Source organism: Schistocerca cancellata, chromosome 2 (genome assembly GCF_023864275.1).
Source record: "Schistocerca cancellata isolate TAMUIC-IGC-003103 chromosome 2, iqSchCanc2.1, whole genome shotgun sequence".
NCBI classification, from domain to species: Eukaryota; Metazoa; Arthropoda; class Insecta; order Orthoptera; family Acrididae; genus Schistocerca; species Schistocerca cancellata.
The window spans coordinates 171981149-172003777 of record NC_064627.1 but is presented as its reverse complement, the minus strand read 5'-3'; the positions used below and the strand labels follow the sequence as shown (position 1 = coordinate 172003777).

The window sequence follows — 22629 nt, the reverse complement described above, 5'->3', positions numbered from 1 at the left end:
TTCCATCCATATCCAGGAGAATGGATTCCCGCAGGGCTTTGTATTGAGTGTCTCTCTATTTTTTAGTGGCCATTAACGGTCTAGCAGCAGCTGTCGGGCCCTCTGACTCACTTTCTCTGTATGCAGGCGACTTCTGCATTTCGTACTGCTGCTCCAGTACTGTTGTTGCTGAGTGGCACCGCCATTGAGCCATACAAAAGGCGCATTCATGGGCTCTAGCCCACGGCTTCCAGTTTTCAGCTGAAAAGTCGTGTGTCGTGCCCTCATCTTCGTCAGCTTAAGCAGAAGTGCTGGCAGCACCTCAGTGCCCTCAGTTGTCTGAGCAACACCAATTGGGGTGCAGTTCGCTGTACACTGCTGCAGCTCTACAGAGCCCTGGTCCAATCCCGAACTGACTATGGGAGTGTGGTTTATGGTTCAGCAGTGCCTTCAACATTGCATTTACTCAGCCTGTGCACCACTGTGGGGTTCTTTTAGCGACAGGAGCTTTTAGGATGAGTCCGGTGACCAGCGTAATGGTGGAGGCTGGTGTCCCACCACTGCAGATCAGACATACGCAACTGCTAGCCAGTTACACAGCGCACATTCATAGTTCCCTAGAGCATCCGAATTATCATCTTCTTTTCCTGCCCGCGGCAGTCCTTCTCCTGCATCGGCGGCCCAGATCAGGGCTAACGATTGCGGTTCACATGCATTCCCTTCTCTCCGAGCTGGAATCCTTCCCTTTACCACCTCTACTTGCAGTCCGTTTACGTACACCTCCATGGTGTACACCTCGGCTGCAACTTCATCTGAACCTTTTGCATGCACTTAAGGACTCCGTTGAACCCGCCGCTCTCCTCTGTCACTTCCTCTCGATTCTTGACGTGTTTCGGGGTTTCTGAAGTGGTTTACACCTACTGCTCAATGGCTGATGGTCACGTAGGCTTCACATATGTTCATGGAGGACATATTGAGCAGCACTCCTTGCCATTTGGCTGCAATGTTTTCACTGCAGAGCTGGCGGCCATATCTCATGCTCTTGATTACATCCGCTCATGCCCTGGTGAGTCATTTCTCCTGTGTACTGACTCATTGAGCTGCCTACAAGCTATCGACCATTGCTACTCTCACCACCCTCTGGTAGCGTTGGTAGCGTCCATTCAGGAGTCCATCTATGCCCTGGAACAGTCCCGCTGTTCCGCGGTGTTTTTGTGGACCCCAAAACACATTGGAATCCCCAGCAACGAACTTGCCGACAGGCTGGCCAAACAGGCTACGCAGAAACTGCTTCTGGAGATAGGCATCTCTGAAGCTGACCTATGTTGAGTCTTATACCGCAGGGTTTTCCGGCTTTGGGAGACAGAATGGCATAACAGCACACACAACAAACTGCGTGTCATTAAGGAGACTATAAATGTGTGGAAGTCGTCCATGCAGGCCTCTCGCAGGGAATCAGTTGTCCTCTGCCGGCTTCATTGGTCATACGTGGCTAACGCATGGTTACCTACTCCATCGCGAGGAACCACCTCAGTGTCACTGTGGCTCCCAAATGACAGTCGTTCACCTCTTGCTGGATTGCGCACTTTTAGCCGCTCTGCGGCAGACTTTTAACTCCCCCAGCATCCTGCCTTCAGTGTTGGGTGACAATGCCTGCACAGCAGCTTTAGTTTTACGTGTTATCCATGGGAGTGGGTTTTGTACTTCTGTCTAGGTTGTAGCGCATAACCTTTGTCCCCCTGTGTCCTCCACCCTAGTGCTTTTAGGGTGGGAGGTTTTAATGTGTTGCAGAGTGGCTGGCTTTCCTTTTTATTCTTGTGGTTGGTCAGCCACTGTAATCTTCTCTCATGTTTTACTCTCTTCTGTTTCTAGTGTCTCTCTGTTGTCTTCTTGTCCTCTTTTGTTCCTTTTAGTGTTCGTTGCCTTCCCTTCGTTCTTGTGGCTTTTCCTTTATTTCCGTTTTGTGTTATATGTTTCGTCCATTTAATTCTCACACTTGTGATGTTGTTTTATTAGGAACCGATGACCGATGACCTCGTGGTTTGGTCCCATCTCCTGCCTTTAAACCAACCAACCAACCACATAAAACAAATAGTAGGAAAAGAAGATGCTAGAGTGAGATTCATAGGAAGAATCTTGATGAAATGTAATTCATCCACTAAAGAAGGGCTTAAAAGGCACTTTTTCGAACGATTCTTGAGTGTTGTTCATCAATTTGTGGCCCTTAACAGGTAGGACAGATAGATGAGGTGGAGGAAATGAACGAAGAGTGGTCTGTTTCATCGTGGGAGCATTTGGTCCATGTGAAAGTGTTATGGAGATGATCAAAAAACTCAATCAGCAGATGCTACAAGAGAGGTGTTGTATATTGTGGAGAGCTTTACTAATAAAATTCCAAGAGAGTAGTTTCCAGGAAGAGTGAACAGCATATTACTTCCTTGTACATACGTCTTGCGAAAGGACCACAATGAGAAAATTTGAGGAAATTAGAGCTAATACATAGGCTTACTGACAATCATTCTACCTATGCACCATTTGCAAGTGAAATGGGAAAGAGGGATCAGTTAGTGGTACCAGAAGTATCTTTTGCCACAGAGTCAGCTTACGGAGTAATGACATGGCCATAGAATACCTACAAACTTAGATTCACTAAGTTCTGTTTTGGTGAGCTCAAGTATTTTAAAGTTGTATTGCAATTGTAACTGTACTTGTGAATTTGTCTTATTGGAAATGGAATGAATATGTTTAGCACAGATTCAAGTTCTTCAAAATTTCAAATTTGCCTCTTAAATTTTGGTAGTTTGAAAATTTTGCTTCAGAACTCTACAGTTACTATTAATTACTATGGGAAAATAGTCATTACATAAGAATGACGTTTTCTTATTTTATTTTCCAGTGACTGGATTTCCTTCTGTTGCAGGTTCATGCAATTCCCAGAGTTACTGCTTCAGTACATTCTTCTGGCATTTTGTGTGTTGGCGTTGACAAGAACTTAATTGTCTTCGCTAGTAGTGATTCATCATTAGACTGCTGCTTAAATATTGAATTTTCTTCTGTAGTAGACTGCTTTGCATTGTCACAGGATGGAACACTCCTGTTTGCCTGCGTTAAGGATGAAGGTGTGGAATGTTATTCTATTGCCGAGAAGAAAGGTATTTTCAAGAGGTAAGTTTTATAAATTTTGAGGGGAAAAATAACAGTTAATATGAAGCTACATTAGAATTTGAATGTATGACTGCAAATCAGAATATTTTGGCACTGTCTTGGTTTATACTGTAGTCTACTAATGTCAGATTTGCTCAGTTGTTTATTTGGTGAGGTTCGTTGCTGTTAAATTATTCTTCTGATTGTACTTTTATTTCATGTGTCAGTGTGTTACTGTCCTAGGCTGTATTGTTGTCCAGGACAAAGTAGCTGTGTTGTGTATGCATGCATTTGTTAGTTATTTGAAAAAATTTGAACACGTTTAATCTTGTGTATGTGCCTGTCGACTGTTTAACACCTCGTCTGTGATGCGAGAGATTACCTTTACTTGTATTGTTATTTTTCATAATAGTACATCTTGATGCATTTAACTTCCAATATCTTATTTGTAATTTAGTACATCTTTTGCGTGGTACAAGAAGTTTTCATACTGCCCTGTTAACACTTTGGAGACTGCATCCAAGTATAAGTCGGGCTGTGATTGTCTTGACATGTGAACCCTCTGTCACTCAAAACTGGGATTCATTTTGCATGAGAACAATGTATGAACGTCTCTTGATGTGCCCCCTTGACTGGTTCTGCCGTCTGTTGTCAATTTCTAGGATTATTTTGGAAGAAACATTTATTAACAGAATCTTCCGTCGGTTCTTGGTAGAACAATATTATAATAAATGAAAAGCACCAGTTTGCATTTGTTCTACTGTATTACTTTTATTATTTTAACCGGTTTTCGGCTTACAAGGCCGTCTTCAGATATTGACTGAGCATTGTCACCAAAGAAGTTCCAATGTTGTTTGCAAACATTGTAAGAGAACTAATACGTCTAGACTGAAGCAGGACCATACAGTAAGTAACATCTTTGACACTGTGGCGGTAATGCAATGAAAAGTAAAAAATTGAACAGTAAATAAATAAAAATGGAGTAGGTAGGATAACCTTTAACACAAAATAGGAACAGTATGCCTTCTACAATTTCTATTAATAAACAAAACTGGTAAAATAAAATAACTACTAGACAAGGCTACATCAGGAGGTATGAAACATGGAGAGTGATACACAAACCAATTAAAAGAAGAAACAATTATCAATGCAACTACAGAATACATAAGGAACTTAAGTAATATCAGTAAGATAAACAGAAAGATATACGCAGGAAAATGGAGGCCATTGAGGGAACATACAGTAAATGTAATCTTTGAGAGTGTGGCGGTACTGCATTTTAACATTAACAATATATTCAAAACAGTGGCTATGTAACAGTTTGCATTAAATAAATGAACAAAGTAAAATACAAAAAATATTTGATGGGACAACTACAAGAGATGTTAAACGTGGGCAGTAATACAAGTACCATTCAAAAGAAAACCTTAACTATTGGAACTTCTGTCTACATGGATTACAAAGACAACTTCAATAAAACAAAAGAACTCCATTAATACAGGAAAATGGGAATATGTAGGAACAGATAGCGTGGGAAGTAATGAACAACAGAGATGGTTATATGAAGTTTAGGATAGGGGAAGTGTTGAGTTGTGTCTGGTCATTTAGGATTAGATCTGGACTATGAGCAAGATGTTTGTTAATTTCCAGGGCTTTCAACAGGTTGAGTTTATGGCCTGTGTTTGCTAAGTGAAGTACACGGGGCACTGGCTGGTAGTTGTGATCCTCACATGCTCAGCAAATGTGGAGTCAGAATTTTGCAACCTTCAGCTGCATTCATGCTCAGTCAGCCTAGTTGCTATGTCTCTTGCCTTATTGACCAATGTAAAATTTTTAGTGCAAATATCAAATACTGGTTTAGATATGTAGATGACGTCCTGAGTATATTCAGTTCACAAATCCAAAACTTCTTAGATCTCACCATTGACATCAGTACATGTGCACATTATTTCAAAATTTATAGAAAAACTATAACTACAGACACAGTAATACCTTCTTGCTCACAACACCCCATAGCTCACAAACATGCAGCTTTCCACTCAATGGTACACCATCTCATATCTGTCCCCATGTCCAGAGATTATTTTAAAGCAGAGTTAGATACAATAAAATTTATTACCTCACCCAGTGGCACCAGCTTGGTTCTTATAGACCACATCTTGCACAGGAAACAAAAACAGAAAATTATACTCCTCCTCTATGCCCCACCTGCCTCCCCATCCATTGTCTGCAAGAAATGGTGTACACTACCATTTGTAGGTGAGGTATCGCAGGTTGTAGCCAAAGCACCGAAAGCCTGCAAGAATAGACTTTCCTACTATGTTAAGAACACAACAGCCCAGTGTGTTTTTAATAGCATAGATAAGATCCAGTTATTAGCCACCAGTGTGGTATAGAAAATCACCTGTTCTGTTTGTGAAAAATTTTTCATCGGTCAGTCAAATGGACATAGCAACTAGGCTGTGGCTGAACTTGAATGCAGCTAGAGGTTGCAGAATTCTGACTCCGCATTTGCTGAGCATGTACTGAGTAAGGATCACAACTACCAGCCAGTGTCCCATGTACTTCACTTAGCAAACAAAGGCCATAAACTCAACCTGCTGAAAGCCCTGGAAATTGACAAACATCTTGCTCACAGTCCAGATCTAATCCTAAATGGCCAGACATAACTAAACACTTCCCCTCTCCTAATCATCTGTTGTTCATTACTTCCCATACTGTCTGTTCCTACATACTCCCATTTTCTTGTATTCATTGAGTTCTTTTGTTTTATCGAAGTTGTCTTTGTGTTCCATGTAGACAGAAGTTTATTAAAACTTCTTTTAAGGGGAGCCGGGGGTGGTCAAATCCAAAAAATTAAGATTTTTTTTTTTTTAGCTACCGAAAATTAATTGGAACATTCCTCTTTAATGTAAACTTTGAATTATTGTTCTACTCGCCCTAGAAGTGGAGTTATTACCATTTTACCCCACACCTGCAGAGGAAATGGGCGGCCGCTGAATGCATCTAACACCCTCTCGTGACTTCCTGGCGAACTGCTTGGGATTTTCTCGGCCTGTTACGCACACAGCGGGTGTGCAATGGTTGGCTACATTGTTTTCCGTGACAAATGAAGCACTAAGAGTGCGGAACATCGTCTCTTTGCTGTTTACCGTTTTGAATTAGTTCAGTGTTGCGCCTGTTGTTGGTAGTATTATACTTCTTGTGTAAAGCGTTGTTCTGGTTACGATGCCACGTTTTAGTAACCGTGTATATAAGAAGAGGAAGAACGTAGGGAAAAGAAATTTAACACTAATACCAAGTTGCGATACTACAATTACTGCAACAGTGCATTCTTCTGCTAAGCAACACATGGCCGGCCATAGCCCTGTGACATCTTCTAGCAAGAAGCTGACTGGTGGAAGTGACAGATTTCGTGAATATGTTAGTGACAGTGATGATATTAACGAAGTACTGAAAATTGGATTATTATCTTCTGTGCTGAAAGAAAGTGTTCTGTGCAAAATGTGTTCAAGTGTAGGAGTGAGACTAGAGATAACAAAGCACTTTGGTTTAGCGTGTGAGATGAAGATAATCTGTGCATGTTGCAAGTATCAAGTGACTTTCTACAATTCACATGCCAGTCTCTTTGGTGAAAATGGACGATCTAGAGCATTTGATGTGAATGTTCGACTTGTGTATGGTCTTCGATCCGTTGGAAAAGGGTCTGCTGCTGGTAAACTGTTTTGTGGTATTATGAACTTGCCATCGCCTCCAAGCAAATTTAGGTACTACTGTGAACTGGTAGGATCCTCTGTTGAAGATGTGGCTTTGAAAGCCATGAAGGAAGCAGTGGAGGAATCTGTAGAAATGAACGGTGGTTCTAGGGATTTGGTAGTGGCATTAGATGGTTCCTGGCAAAAAAGGGGTCATAAATCCCTGAATGGGGTTGTAACTGCTACTTCTGGTGATAGTGCAAAAGTGATAGGTGTTGCAATATTATCAAAACATTGTAGGTACAAAAATAAAATCAAAGGAGAGCACAGTGGAACCTGTGAGGCAAATTTTAGTGGATCAAGTGGAGCAATGGAAGTGGATGGAGTGAAACAAATTTTTGAACGTTCAGTTCCCAGATACAACGTCAGGTACAAATACTACCTTGGGGACGGTGACTCCAAAGGTTTCAAGACTATAGAGGAACTGAAACCATATGGAAATGAATTTGTAGTTGAAAAGTTGGAATGCATTGGGCATGTGCAAAAGCGTATGGGTGCACGGCTTTGAAGGCTCAAACAAACTTTGGGTTCAAGTAAGCTCAGTGATGGAAAGACAATAGGAGGGAGAGGCAGGCTTACTGATGAGGTGATTGAACGTCTACAGAGATACTATGGGTATGCTATAAGGCAAAATACTAGTAATGTTGGTGACATGCGAAAAGCAGTGTGGGCATTGTTCCTTCATACCGCCTCTTCCAATGAATACCCTCAACACAGCCTGTGCCCAAAAGATTCCTGGTGCAAATATAATGCAAAAAAGGACTATGATCGCAAACGTGGTTTGCCAGCAGCTGTGCTAAATGTAATAGAACCAATTTTTCATGACTTAGCACAGCCAGAATTGTTACACAAATGTCTACACGGAAAGACGCAGAATCCTAATGAGAGCATAAACAATTTGATTTGGAAAGTGATTCCTAAAAGCATAAAAACACTGCACTTTGGCATTTATGATGCAAAAGCAACCTACAACCAAGGGAACAGTGTGAAGTGTGAAGTTCTGAAGGCATTAGGATTTACAGCTCGGGTGAACACTGTACGAGCACTAACAAGTATTGACAGAGAAAGGATAAGAGAAGCAGAAAGAAGAGAAAGGCATATGAAGTATGATGGAACAACAGACCAGAGAAGAAGACAGAAGAGGAAGCTTTTGGAGGATGAAGAAGAAGACAATGATAATCCATTCTATAGTGCAGGAATGTATTGAGAAACTTTGATAGCCATTTCCCGTAAATTAGAATTTTTCGAATATAAGGAACATTTTCTCAAAATCCACTCAAGCTAGAGAGATGTAATTTTTATACAGCACTCCTAGTGGTCAAACTTACATTGTAACACAGCCATTTGGCAATATGTTCAGTAGTTTCATTTCAGTTTAATTATAAAGCAATTATTTGTAAAAAATATTGGGTCATTATAAAAAAATAATTGGAAGGAAACTAGAAAAGATACTCCTAAATCCCTCAGTCATAACTGCAATACTAAACCACTCTATATGTAAAAAAAAGAAAAAATCAATTTGGTAGTTTATTCATAAATGTTCCTCAAACTTAGTGATTTTAACATGGGCAGCATAGGCACCTCCTGCTCCCCTTAACTGGTGCTTGTGTTACTGTCCATGTTTAACACCTCTTGTAGTTGTCTCATCAAATATTTTTCATATTTTACTTTGTTCATTCATTTAATGCAAACTGTTACATAGCCACTGTTTTGAATATAATGTTAATGTTAAAATGCAGTACCACCACACTCTCAAAGATTACATTTACTGTATGTTCCCTCAAACGCCTCCATTTTCCTGCTTATATTTGTTTCTGTTTATCTTGTTGATATTGTTTAAGTTCCTTATGTATTCTGAAGTTACATTGATAATTGTTTCTTCTTTTAATTGGTTTGTGTATCACTCTCCATGTTTCATACCTTCTGATGTAGCCTTGTCTAGTACTAATTTTATTTTATTAGTTTTGTTTATTAATGTAGGCATGCTGTTCCTATTTTGTGTTAAAGGTTTTCCTATCTACTCTATTATTATTTATTTACTGTTCAATTTTGTACTTTTTCATTGCATTACCACCACGCTGTCAAAGATGCATACTTACTGTATGCTCCTGCTTCAGTCTAGACGTATTCCTTATTTTCCAATGTTGTTTGCAAACATTGTAACTTCTTTGGTGACAATGCTCAGTAAATGTCTGAAGATGGCCTTGTAAGCCAAAAACCAGTTAACGTAATAAAAGTAATATTGTAGAACAAAAGTAAACGGGTGCTTTTCATTTATTAGAAACATTTGTGAATGTAACAGCTGCTGTCATGAATAGCTGAGCCAATATGATTGCATTGATGCAGTTTCGTGTATGTACTCATTAGGTTTTGCAGTTTGCTGTGATTCTGCTACGTCATCACATTTGTTGAGTGAGCAAGAAGTTACTCAATAACTCACCTCACATGTTTTTCTTGTCAGGATAATTATACTTTCCATAATCATTATTTTAAAATTAATCTAGCAGAGAACTAAGGTAAATATGAAAAATAAATCTTGAAACTTGGCCCTTTTTTGGCAAGTATTACTCTTAAAAGATTCATCAATCACATACACACCAATAACACTTTAAATAATGGAATAAATGGCTGGTTTCCTAGGCCCAATATTCCTCTGAGTGACTGCTTTCCAAAGTGTTAACATAAGTCTTATAAAATTCATGCACAGCTCATGGTTAATATCTACTGAGGACCATTTTTAGATGTTGTAGTACCCAGACATAAGCTGTTTTGAGGTATGTAGTGTGCTGGGAAAGAGCTTTTGTTTTTCCACCATGCAAATTAATTTTGCAGTTTTACAAATTTTGTTCAGTTTATTTTCATACATTTCAGTGTTGTGCAGACTGCCCATTTATTGTAGTCCAAATTATTTTCTTCTTTTCTACACATCATTGAATACAAACTAAAAATATTTGTAAGGTAACTCTTGTCATTTGTGTAGAATAGTTTACTTTCTTTTAATTCACGAGTTTAAAATTGTATTCAATTTGCAGGTGCTTAAAGGGTGAAGGTGAAGCAGGAATCTCTTTCGTTAATGTATCTGTGATTGAGAGAGATGATGAGTGTGAGGTCCTTATTGCTGGAAGTACTGGTTATATGTTCAGGTTTAGTATTATTTGTGTATAGTGCTATATCTGGGTAGAAATGTGCTTTGAATGTAATTGCAGTAAAGACTTTTCTTTGCAGATTGGTACTGAGAAACTTAACCAACCATGTAGAAGCACAAAACCCAAATGACGATATTGAATTACTATATGAAAAGTTACTGGAACCAGCGAAAGTGAGTAAAACAACCTTCTCTGCATTCAAAGGTGGAGAAATAAATCATACTTTATCTGCAGCAGCTAATTTCTTAGCACCCACTGAACTAGTTTTATGTCAACTGTAAATACCTTCATATTTATATCTAAAAACAAAGATGATGTGACTTACCAAATGAAAGTGCTGGCAGGTCGACAGACACACAAACGAACACAAACATACACACAAAATTCAAGCTTTCGCAACAAACTGTTGCCTCATCAGGAAAGAGGGAAGGAGAGGGAAAGACGAAAGGATGTGGGTTTTAAGGGAGAGGGTAAGGAGTCATTCCAGTCCCGGGAGCGGAAAGACTTACCTTAGGGGGAAAAAAGGACGGGTACACACTCGCGCGCACACACACACATATCCATCCACACATATACAGACACAAGCAGACATATTTAATTGGGTCTTTAAATATGTCTGCTTGTGTCTGTATATGTGTGGATGGATATGTGTGTGTGTGCGAGTGTGTACCCGTCCTTTTTTCCCCCTAAGGTAAGTCTTTCCGCTCCCGGGACTGGAATGACTCCTTACCCTCTCCCTTAAAACCCACATCCTTTCGTCTTTCCCTCTCCTTCCCTCTTTCCTGATGAGGCAACAGTTTGTTGCGAAAGCTTGAATTTTGTGTGTATGTTTGTGTTCGTTTGTGTGTCTGTCGACCTGCCAGCACTTTCATTTGGTAAGTCACATCATCTTTGTTTTTAGATATATTTTTCCTTCGTGGAATGTTTCCTTCTATTATAACCATATCATTAATTTGAACCCAACAATTACGTTTGTTATTGTCGCCTTTGCATTTCGAAATCTTTCCTGTCGTCTTATTTCGTTTGTGTGTCTGTCGACCTGCCAGCACTTTCATTTGGTAAGTCACATCATCTTTGTTTTTAGATATATTTTTCCTTCGTGGAATGTTTCCTTCTATTATTACCTTCATATTTATATAGAGATAATAATTATTTAATGGCAGTGATTATTGCCACAGTCCAGTGACCTGTTCGAAACAATGTGAATGGAGTTATCTATAATGAAGTACTGCCTTAAAAAAGTTTATTCAGAAATGTAAAATTTTTGTTCTTCACAAAGCAGAAAAACATAATAATCCTTGCCTACGATACCAGTGAGACATGTTAGGAATTGGTCAGCTCATACAAATACATGACAGTAACAAATTATAGCGAAATGAAATAGAATGATCACATACGCTTAATCATAAGTAAAGCATGTGGCAAACTACGTTAGATTACTAGGGAAATACAACCAGTCTACAAAGGAGACCGTTTACAAAAGACCTATGTGACTCATTCTAGAATATTGGTTGTGTGTGTGTGGGGCCTGTATTAAATAGGACTAACAGGGGGAAGGGCAACACAATTGGCCACAGCTTTGTTTGGCCCATGAGAGAGCATCAGTGAGATGCTAAAAGAACTGAATATGGAAGCTCTTGAAGATAAATGTAAACTATCGTGTAGAAACCTACTTTGTAAGTTAGTTTTCCAAATTGTAAGTGATGAATCTAGGGATATACTAAAAACCGCTACACAGGGACTGTGAAGACAAAATTAGCCTAATTCCAGTGCACACAGAGCTATTTAATCAATCCTTCTTTCCGTGCTCCATATGGGAATGGAATAGGAAAAAGCGCTAATAACTGGTACAGTGGGAAGTAGTGCTTATCTTACTCTTTAAGTGGTTTGCAGTGTATAGGTGTAGATGTAGATCCCTTAGAATGGTCCTGGGTTTGTAGAAGGCAATGTAACATTACGGGAAGACATAGCATTAGTGTTTCACTTCCTTATGTAGACACCTAGGACAAATTTATGAATGCAGATCCAGAGTTATTGTCTTAAAGAAGCCAGACCTTTGCTGTAACTATTTTATGTATGTGTGTGTCTATATAAATATATCTAAAAACAAAGATGATGTGACTTACCAAACGAAAGCGCTGGCAGGTTGATAGACACACAAACATACACACAAAATTCAAGCTTTCGCAACCAACGGTTGCCTTATCAGGAAAGAGGGAAGGAGAGGGAAAGACGAAAGGATGTGGATTTTAAGGGGAGGGTAAGGAGTCATTCCAATCCCGGGAGCGGAAAGACTTACCTTAGGGAGAAAAAAGGACAGGTATACACTCTGTGTATGTGCGGATGGAAATGTGTGAAATGTGTGTGTATGCGAGTGTATACCTGTCCTTTTTTCCCCCTAAGGTAAGTCTTTCCGCTCCCGGGATTGGAATGACTCCTTACCCTCTCCCTTAAAACCCACATCCTTTCGTCTTTCCCTCTTTCCTGATGAAGCAACCGTTGGTTGTGAAAGCTTGAATTTTGTGTGTATGTTTGTGTTTGTTTGTGTGTCTATCAACCTGCCAGCACTTTCATTTGGTAAGTCACAACATCTTTGTCTTTAGATATATTTTTCCCACATGGAATGTTTCCCTCTATTATATTCACATCATTAATTTGAACCCAACAATTACGTTTGTGTCTATATAAAGTTTGAGAGTCCAGGTCACAGAGGCTTTAATCAACTAGTGTTTCTGCAACCTGATTGAAACAGTGTCTGTGCTTTTTTCCCTATGTTGTGCTTAATAATGAATTGTTCCCTATTACCAGACTAACTATTCTTGGAGTCTTTGATCCTGTAATTCTAGTAAGACATTGCCTAGAAGCTTGTGTGTTTTACAATCCTTCCAGTCCATTTGATATTGTGTGTTCACGTTCTTGCACATAACTCTAGTGTAACTTTCTTCTGACTCTTCCATGCTTCTTGCTGGCTTTTGTACTGTTGATGTTCATATCCATATTCTGTTTGAATTCAGAACATAAACGATCAAGAAGTCCTCCTTAATGCTTTTTCACCTATGGCATTTGATTTTTAAATAAACAGACTGAGAATTATTACTTACTTGCTTTAAATACAGAATTTCGTAATATTGTAGCGTCATTTATTTTCTAACACTCTTGAGACTGTGAATGCTATGACTTTGTATGCAGTACCTGAATGCGTGCTGTGGTACCTGGTCGCCGGTGTGCTGTACTTCGAATAGTCTGCAAGCAGCATCTGCCGGATTGGCCACCAGGCTCACCTGTAGTGTCCTTATCATATTCTTGTCGCAGCCTCTGTGTTTATTGTTCATTTGTATGCGGATGAATTAACTTTGATTAATTGTGGCTGCACTGTTGTTTGTGTCTTGCATTACAACACAATTGGCAGTGAGTGTGGTGTTCACTTCCCTGTGCTCAGTCTACTTGATTGTGCTATCACAAGCTTGTCAGCCACATTGACTATGAATTGTTGGTGTACTCGCTGCCTGTTCCCCCTTACTACGATGCGCCCAAAGACTGGGAGGCTTAAGAGAATGCCAACACTTTGTTGCTTTTGGTGTCACTGATGCGACCGTATGTAAGGCATTGTTCCTTTTGTGGATTTCTCCTCGGATCTGCTAGTTGTTGTGCCAGTTAGTTATGCTCCAGGAAAATATATGGCTTTAGTTTGACAAAATGTGTAAATTCTGACAATTATCACCATAAACACGTGTGTCATTGTGGTGCATGTAAAGTTCTATCATTGTCAGAAACAGCCCCACCAGTCCTACTGGGTTTGGGTGGCCGAGCTCCACGGCCTCACTCGCAAATGTCAGTTCATTACCAATGATCACCATGATTCCTATGTTGATTGTATGGTCTGTATCACCACCATTTGGTTGGCCTCTGACGAGGAAGTGTGCCAACAAGCATTGCAATGCGAATATTGCTGAATGTTTTGAGGTATCTTGTGCCGCGGGTGATCAGATTGAGGCTTGGTGTGACATTGTACTGGACAGCACCATGCCCAACAGCAACAACTACTACAACAACAACAGAGCTCCTCCATCCTGCCTTGTCCATACTGTTTCATGCAACATGACAGGACTGTGTGCTCTAAGTGCTGGGTGACTTGCCACAACTGTAGAAAAAATGGACATAGAGCTTCTGTGTATTGTTCCCAGCCCCCTGCTGTGGACATGGATGTTAATCGTCTCACCAGTGCTTTTGACTGTTAACAAACTTTTTATTGAAGTGCTAATGATGAACAAAGTGCTCAGACTTAGTGGGCACAGGTGCAGCCATGAGTTTATTGAACTCACAAACTTAGGTCGATCTTGGATCCTCAGCATTCTCTCTGGTTACTCAATGTTTGACAAGATACAACAAGCAGCATGTTCCAATTTTGAGGCAATTTATGGCTCCCACTGCATCTAAATTTGTGACTCATTCCTTAACTTTCTTGGTAGTGGATGATGATGGCACTGACAGTTTGTTCAGTCTGGATGCTTTCTGTACTTTTGCTCTTTCAATTTTGGGTACAGTGTACCTTGTTTCAGACCAGGTTCCTTACTAGCAGTTATAATTTGTGTGTTAAGAATTCCTGACTCTTCTTGTCCATAAAAATATACGCAATTACACACGTATCACTAAAAGTTATACAGAATTGTCAGCTATTTGCAATATGGAAATAGTGTTTACATTTATTGAGAGGAGTTAACAATGAACTGACCTGCACTTTGTTTGTCATTGACACTGGATGAGAGTTAGTAGTGCTAATGCTAAAATCTACCAACATTGCAAGAATTTCTCTCATCCCCCTCCCCCCTCCCCTCCCAAAGTCCCAGGGGCATTCTCATTCAGGACTGGTGCAGCATGGGACTAGATGTTACATTTCTACAACAGTTTATTGCTTTCTATCTTTCTTAGAAGTACAATTTTAACCAGGTACCTGTAGGCCGTTTAGTTTCATGGTGCTGGTCCTGCTGTTAGAATATCTGGCAGCCTACACAATCGTAAAAGTGCCGCAGAAACCAATTTGTTTCATCAAACTATTTATGGACTCTTATGCATAATTCATTAATGGAAAAAATTTCTTACAAACCAAATTTTTTGTCATGGGTGGTGAAGAGATTGAAAAGCCATATTTTTTACTGAAGTGAAGATTGTTTCAATAACTCTTCAACTTATTTGTTATTTTGGAACAAGATTGAGCTGTTGTCCCCATGCATTAAATAAATTAAATCTAAAAGTAAAAAATATGCTTGAATTTGAGAGCCATGTCACTGTACCAGAATGTGGTTGTTGTTCAGTCAGTTGATAGTGGTCTTACCGTATGAAGACTCGACCATCAGTGACTGGTGGAGTAAACACTTGCTGTTTCTTGTGCTTGGTAAGTTTGTGATCAGTGTTATCTGTGCTGCATTTAAGTAGGTGCTCCCTCAGAAGTGTTTATAGGGAACACAGCTGTTCTAAATGTCAGGCTACTGGAAAGCAGTGACCCTATGTCTTGTGGAGAATGGTGTCATTACTGTTAATGTGATTTTTGTTGTGGTCTAAAGTCCAAAGACAGATTGATGAAGTTCTCCATGTTGATGTATTCTATACTAACCTCTTCCTCTCTGCGTAACTACATAACTATATGTACATTTGAACCTGCTTGGACAAGCTGTAGACAAGCCTGGGTCTGTCTCTTAATTTTTACCCTCCGTACTTGCTCCATTACCAAATTGACAAACCCTTGATGCCTCAGGATGTGTCCTGCCAACTGATCTCTTCTTTTAGTCACACTGTGTCATGACATTTCTTTTCCCTCACAGCTCAGTTTTGTACCTCCTGATTAGCCATCTGATCTACTTATGTAGTCTTCAGCTTTATCCTGTAGCAACACATTTCAAAAGCTTCTGTTTCTTTTGTGTCTGAACTGATTGTGATTGTTGTTAGTATTAGACTGATACCGGCAAAGTGAGTTGTGTCTAAACTACCTCAGATTATTAATGATTATAATAGAGGGAAACATTCCACGTGGGAAAAATATATCTAAAAACAAAGATGATGAGACTTACCAAACAAAAGCGCTGGCAAGTTGATAGACACACAAACAAATAAAAACATACACATAAAATTCAAACTTTCGCAATAAACAGTTGCTTCATCAGGAAAGAGGGAAGGAGAGGGAAAGACGAAAGGATGTGGGTTTTAAGGGAGAGGGTAAGGAGTCATTCCAGTCCCGGGAGCGGAAAGACTTACCTTAGGGGGGAAAAAAAGGACAGGTATACACTCGCTCGCGCGCGCACACACACACACATATCCATCCGCACATACACAGACACAGACACAAGCAGACATTTGTAAAGGCAAAACTCTTTGCCTTTACAAATGTCTGCTTGTGTGTGTGTGTGTGTGTGTGTGTGTGTGTGTGTGTGTGTGTGTGTGTTATGTCCGTATCTGAACTGGATGTTTCGCCACTCATAGGCAGGTCAATTGCAGACCTTTTTTAATGCAAGCAGTTCATCATTTGATGCCCCCAACCCTTCCCTGTTTTCCTGTGTACACTTTCAACTGTGTCAGTTTTCACTATTAATTGTGATATGCACTAAATACAAAACTTGTACTTGGGCGCGAGTGTATACCTGTCCTTTTTTTCCCCCCTAAGGTAAGTCTTTCCGCTCCCGGGATTGGAATGACTCCTTACCCTCTCCCTTAAAACCCACATCCTTTCGTCTTTTCCTCTCCTTCCCTCTTTCCTGATGAAGCAACTGTTTGTTGCGAAAGCTTGAATTTTATGTGTATGTTTGTGTTTGTTTGTTTGTGTGTCTATCGACCTGCCAGTGCTTTTGTTTGGTAAGTCTCATCATCTTTGTTTTTAGATATATCAGATTATTAATGTTTAGACAGTTAATGCAAGGCAAAAATAAAGGTCTACAGACTTCGTAATGGTTAATGTATCAGGTATTGTTAGTTCAAAGATATTTAAACTTTGTTCCAAGGTGCACCACAATCCTCCTGCATACTTTTTCTCCCTCCAGGATGTTTGGAAAACATCGGTAGAACAGATGATGGGCAGTTGTTTGACATATGGCGTCAATTGTATGGTAAAGATGTTCAGCAGCAGCACGTTTCATCATGTATTGAATTGCTTCTTCGTGATAAGTTATGATATGAATGTGAGACTATACACTTCTTATTCCATTACTGCACGGATTAAAAAGTTTGCTAGAAATAATGGCTATACCAGAAATTTTATTGCACAAGACATTTTCAGTTTACTTGTTGCTTGTAATGTGGGTAAAATCGGAGTCTTTTGATGAAATATTCTATGGTATTTTACATGAATTACTGATTGTCGTGGCTGCTGTTCCACCACAATAACAGCATTATAGCCCATAGACAGCTTAAGACTGATCAGTGTATGTCTTCATTAGATTATGCTACCAGATGTTATGTCCATATCTGAACTGGATGTTTCGCCACTCATAGGCAGGTCAATTGCAGACCTTTTTTCATACAAGCAGTTCATCATTTGATGCTCCCAACCCTTCCCTGTTTTCCTGTGTACACTTTCAACTGTGTCAGTTTTCACTATTAATTGTGATATGCACTAAATACAAAACTTGTACTTGGGTGCCTCTGGTATCCCAAGTGCTGGCTTGTCGTAGGAATGTAAGCAATGGAGCACATTTCTTGCTGACTTCTCAGCAGTTAAAATCTTAATGTGTGGAAGCAACCTCTTGATGCTGAAAAGACAGAGAAATGCTTTAAATTATTTGCTCCTATGAGGGTGCTGGCTGTATCAGTGCATATATGGACACAATCTCTGGCAGCATGATTTAATGGTGAAATATGCCTGTCGGTCTGCGGAGCCATAAGTAGAGGTCCGCACAGATACGGAAAATGCAAGACTCTTATCTGCTTCTGCAAGTGCCAATCCAAATCTGTAGATATTTTAAAATAGCCATGACAAAAAATTGCATCAATCTTGTTAGCAAAGTCATTTTAACTTTCGAAGTTGTGTGTGGAGATGGATTTCTCGATAATGCATGGGTCTTCTTCGATGTGAGGATCAGGGTGTATACGACCCGGGACAACCGGGAAATCCGGGAAACACCCGGGAATTTTTTCATCTGGGAGAAAACCGGAAAAAACCTGGGAATTTTTCTTTGTTTTAGCGTAATAACAGTACCTTCTCCTGCTTCCCGCTACTTGAAGTGTGGCTGTTAGCTGTATCGGCAGTAGCAGAAAGCAGCCAGATGCACATGAGAAAAATTTTTCTCACACACCCTAGCTGCCAGATGCGCGCATGCGCAGAGTTCTCTGAATTGTAGTTGGGAGTGGGTTAGTCTCCACCTGACCCCTGTTTGCATTAAGTGATTTCGCTATTTCCTCTTTGTTTACATCTCCTGCGTCAAATGAAAACAAAACTGATTTCTGCAGCTGGGAGCTATCGAGTGAATTATAATACATTCAAATGATTAATGGAAAATCTCATATAAAGATGTGAAACAAATACTAACAAGAGATAGAGGGGCTGGCCAGTACTTACCTGAGCTCAGTACAGCCGATAGATACACATAAAACAGAACCAAAAATTTACGTTCCTAGCTTTCGGAACAAATGTTCCTTCATCGGGGAGGAGAGAGGGGAAAGAAAGGGAAGAAGGGAAAGGAGATTCAGTTACTCACAACCCAGGTTATGAAGCAACAGGGAAAGGAAAATAGGGAGGGTAACAAGGATGGAGGCATGGTTGTCAGATGGAAGCCAAAGATATTCTACTGTAAGTACTGTGCCAGCTTCAAACCAAAGACGATGCATACAGAAGTAAAGAGGTATATAGTATAAAGATAAACACAATTATGTAGGATGAAAAGATGCGTGAATGGCTAAAGAGGAAAGGGAAAGAGGATAAGACTGACGAGTAAATGGGAGTGAGATTGTTTAACGTAGGTTCAGTCCAGGGGGATGGCGGGATGAAAGGATGTGTTGGAGTGCAAGTTCCCATCTCCGCAGTTCAGAGGGATTGGTGTTGGGTGGGAGGAGCCAAATGGCACATACGGTGTAGCAGGTTCCTAGGTCCCTAGAATTATGCTGGAGGGCATGCTCCACTACTGGGTATTGGGCATCTCCTAGGCGGACAGTTCGTCTGTGTCCGATGATGCGCTCAGCCAGTTTAGTTGTTGTCATGCCGATGTAAAAGGCTGTGCAGTGCAGGCATGTCAGTTGATAAATAACATGTGTAGTTTCACACGCGGCCCTGCCTTGAATTGTGTATGTTTTACCAGTAGCGGAGCTGGAGTAGGTGGTTGTGGGGGGATGCATGGGGGCAGGTTTTGCAGCGGGGTCGGTTACAGGGGTAGGAACCGCTGGGTAGAGAAGGTAGGCTGGGAATATTGTAGGGTTTAACAAGGATGTTACGGAGGTTAGAGTGGCGACGAAAGGCAACTCTGGGTGGTGTGGGGAGAATTTTGTCAAGGGATGATCTCATTTCAGGGGTTGACTTGAGAAAGTCATATCCCTGGCGGAGTAATTTGTTGATGTTTTCGAGGCCAGGATAATATTGGGTGACAAGGGGGATGCTTCTGTGTGGTCTGGGGGTAGGAACATTGTTGTTGGACGGGGAGGAATGTATTGCTCGGGAAATCTGTTTGTGGACAAGGTCTGCAGAATAGTTGCGGGAGAGGAAAGCACTGGTCAGGTTATTGGTGTAATTGTTGAGGGATTCGTCACTGGAGCAGATACGTTTGCCACGAATACCTAGGCTGTAGGGAAGGGAGCGTTTGATGTGGAAAGCATGGCAGCTATCAAAGTGAAGGTACTGTTGTTTGTTTGTGGGTTTGATATGGTCAGAGGTGTTGATGTGAGCTTCAACAAGATGGTCAACATCCAGGAAGGTGGCTTGGGTTTTGGAGAAGGACCAGGTGAAATTCAGATTCGAAAAGGAGTTGAGGTTATGGAGTAAATTAAGGAGTGTTTCTTCACCATGAGTCCAGACCACAAAGATGTCATCTATAAACCTATAACAGGCCAGGGGAAGCAGCTGTTGGGTCTTCAGGAAAGCCTCCTCCATGTGGCCCATGAAGAGGTTGGCATAGGACGGAGCCATCCTGGTTCCCATGGCCGTTCCCCTGATTTGTTTGTAGGTCTGGCCTTCAAAAGTGAAGTAATTATGGGTGAGGATGAAGTTGGTAAGTGTGATAAGGAACGAGGTTTTTGGAAGATCTTCGGGTGGGCGTTGGGAGAGGTAGTGCTCAAGGGCAGAGAGACCATGGGTATGTGGGATGTTTGTGTAAAGAGATGTAGCATCTGTGGTGACAAGAAAGGTATCAGGTGGGAGAGGAGTGGGAATGGATTTGAGGCGTTCTAGGAAGTGGTTTGTGTCTTTGATGTAGGATGGGAGTCTGCGGGTGATAGGTTGGAGGTGCTGGTCTACCAGAGCTGAGATACGTTCGGTTGGGGCTTTGAAGCCTGCTACAATGTGACGGCCAGGATGGTTCTCTTTGTGGATTTTGGGTAATAGGTAGAAGGTAGGGGTACGTGGCTCAGGTGGAGTGAGTAAGTCTGTGGAAGCCGTTGTGAGGCCTTGTGAGGGACCTTGGATTTTTAGGATTTTTTGCAGCTCAGTCTGGATGGAGGGAATGGGATCCTGGGTAACAGCTTTGTAGGTTGAGGTGTCGGAGAGTTGACGCAGTCCTTCTGCCACATACTCCACACGGTCAAGTACGACAGTTGTGGAGCCTTTATCCGCCGGGAGGATGACAATAGAGTGGTCTATTTTCAGCTCCTTAATGGCACGGGATTCAGCTGGGGTGATGTTGGGGGTTGTCGGGATGTTCTTCAAGAAGGACTGGGAGGCAACACTGGATGTGAGGAATTCCTGAAATGTCTGCAAGGGATGGTTTTGGGGGAGGGGAGGAGGATCCCTTTGAGAAGGCAGTCGGAACTGTTCTAGACAGGGTTCAACACTGGGTCTAGTATTTGGGGGCTGTGTTTGGGTAGTGAAGTGATATTTCCAGTTGAGGTTCCGGGTGAATGAGAGGAGATCTTTAACCAGGGCAGTGTGGTTGAATTTCAGCGTGGGGCTAAAGGTTAAGCCTTTTGATAGAACAGATGTCTCTGGAGGAGAGAGGGATCTGGATGAGAGGTTTAGGACTGAATTGGGACTGGTGATATGTGGCATTTGACTGTGGTTATAGTTGAGATTTGGTCTGTGTGGGGTATGTGCTGGGATGGGGAGATTGAGTAGGGTGGCTAGACTAGGTTTGTTGGCTATGAGGGGGTTTGTTGAACGTTCTGTTGTGGTTGGTGTTTGTGAGGGATAGGGAGAGGGACCCCACTTCTTAGGTGTTGCACTAGCACTGTGGATAGTTTTTTCAGGTGGTGTGTGGCATGGAACTCAAGTTTGCAGCTGGCTTCTAGGATGATGTTCCTGAGTGTGTTCTCCAAGCAAGGGTTTGAGAGGTGGAGGACTTTGAAGAGAGATAGGAGCTGCTGGGAGTGGTGGTTACATGAAGTAGTATAGAGATTCAGGACAAGTTGGGTAAGGGCTAAGGATTGAAGGTTCTGGAAGTCCAGGAGAGACTGGTGGAAGGAGGAATTGCACCCGGAGATGGGAACTTTTAAGGTAAGGTCTTTAGGGGTAATTCCAAAGGTTAAGCAGGACCGGAGGAAAAGTATGTGGGATTGGAGTTTGGCTACGGTGAATGCATGTTTCCGGAATGAATGTAAATAATGTGGTATAGGATTAGGGTACATAGTGGGTACTGGTGGGTAGGGAAATTAAATAACTAAAGTTGAAATAGTAATCATAAGAAGGAATAAAATGCGGAGGGAAGGACGATAAAGAAAGAAATTGTGTTGGTAATGTTCAATACCAAAGGAAGACCACTAAATAAGAAAAATACGGAAAAAGTTGACCAGACCAAGCAAGTATGTCCAGATCAGGGGAAAAGAACACACGTTGCTCAAAAACAGAGATAGCGAGTGGCGAAAAAGAGATCGTGCGTGCCGCAAAAGAGATCGTGCGTGCCGCAAAAAAGTTTGCAGGTGGCGCAGAAATGTCCCAAAAAAAATTTTTTCTTGTGGCAGTGAAAGATAGCCAATGGCACAAAAATATCGCCAGCAAGAAGAAATCGACGGAAATGGATGATACTGGTAGGTGTAGAAGAGATTGTTGGCAGTGATTGTTGGCTGGAAAACAGCGAATAACGAACGTTAAAACTAAGGAGTGTTGAATAAATAAATCAATAAATAAAAAAGAGAAGAGGACTATAAACGGAACAAGATAATAGGAGGAAGATGAAACTAGCACAGTTGGTGACGAAAATATTTATTTGTGTATATATAACACACTGAAGAAGAGAAAGTGTTAAGATGACAGACGTAAGTGATAGCTAACAAAAGGGACAAAACAATGAAGGATGTGGACCATATAGGTGATTTAAATGATTAATGGAAAATCTCATATAAAGATGTGAAACAAATACTAACAAAGAGATAGAGGGGCTGGCCAGTACTTACCTGAGCTCAGTACAGCCGATAGATACACATAAAACAGAACCGAAAATTTACGTTCCTAGCTTTCGGAACAAATGTTCCTTCATCGGGGAGGA

General features: G+C 41.0%; 1 protein-coding gene across 1 annotated transcript in view; it reads left to right on the top strand.

Annotated features, from left to right (window-relative positions):
* LOC126161492 (uncharacterized) overlaps positions 1 to 22629 on the top strand; it is a 307720-nt gene that overhangs the window by 21490 nt on the left and 263601 nt on the right. Inside the window, exons 2-4 of the mRNA XM_049917389.1 lie at positions 2900 to 3144; positions 9911 to 10021; positions 10104 to 10197. Coding sequence (XP_049773346.1) covers positions 2900 to 3144; positions 9911 to 10021; positions 10104 to 10197 — 450 coding nt within the window. The remainder of the gene's footprint in view (positions 1 to 2899; positions 3145 to 9910; positions 10022 to 10103; positions 10198 to 22629) is intronic.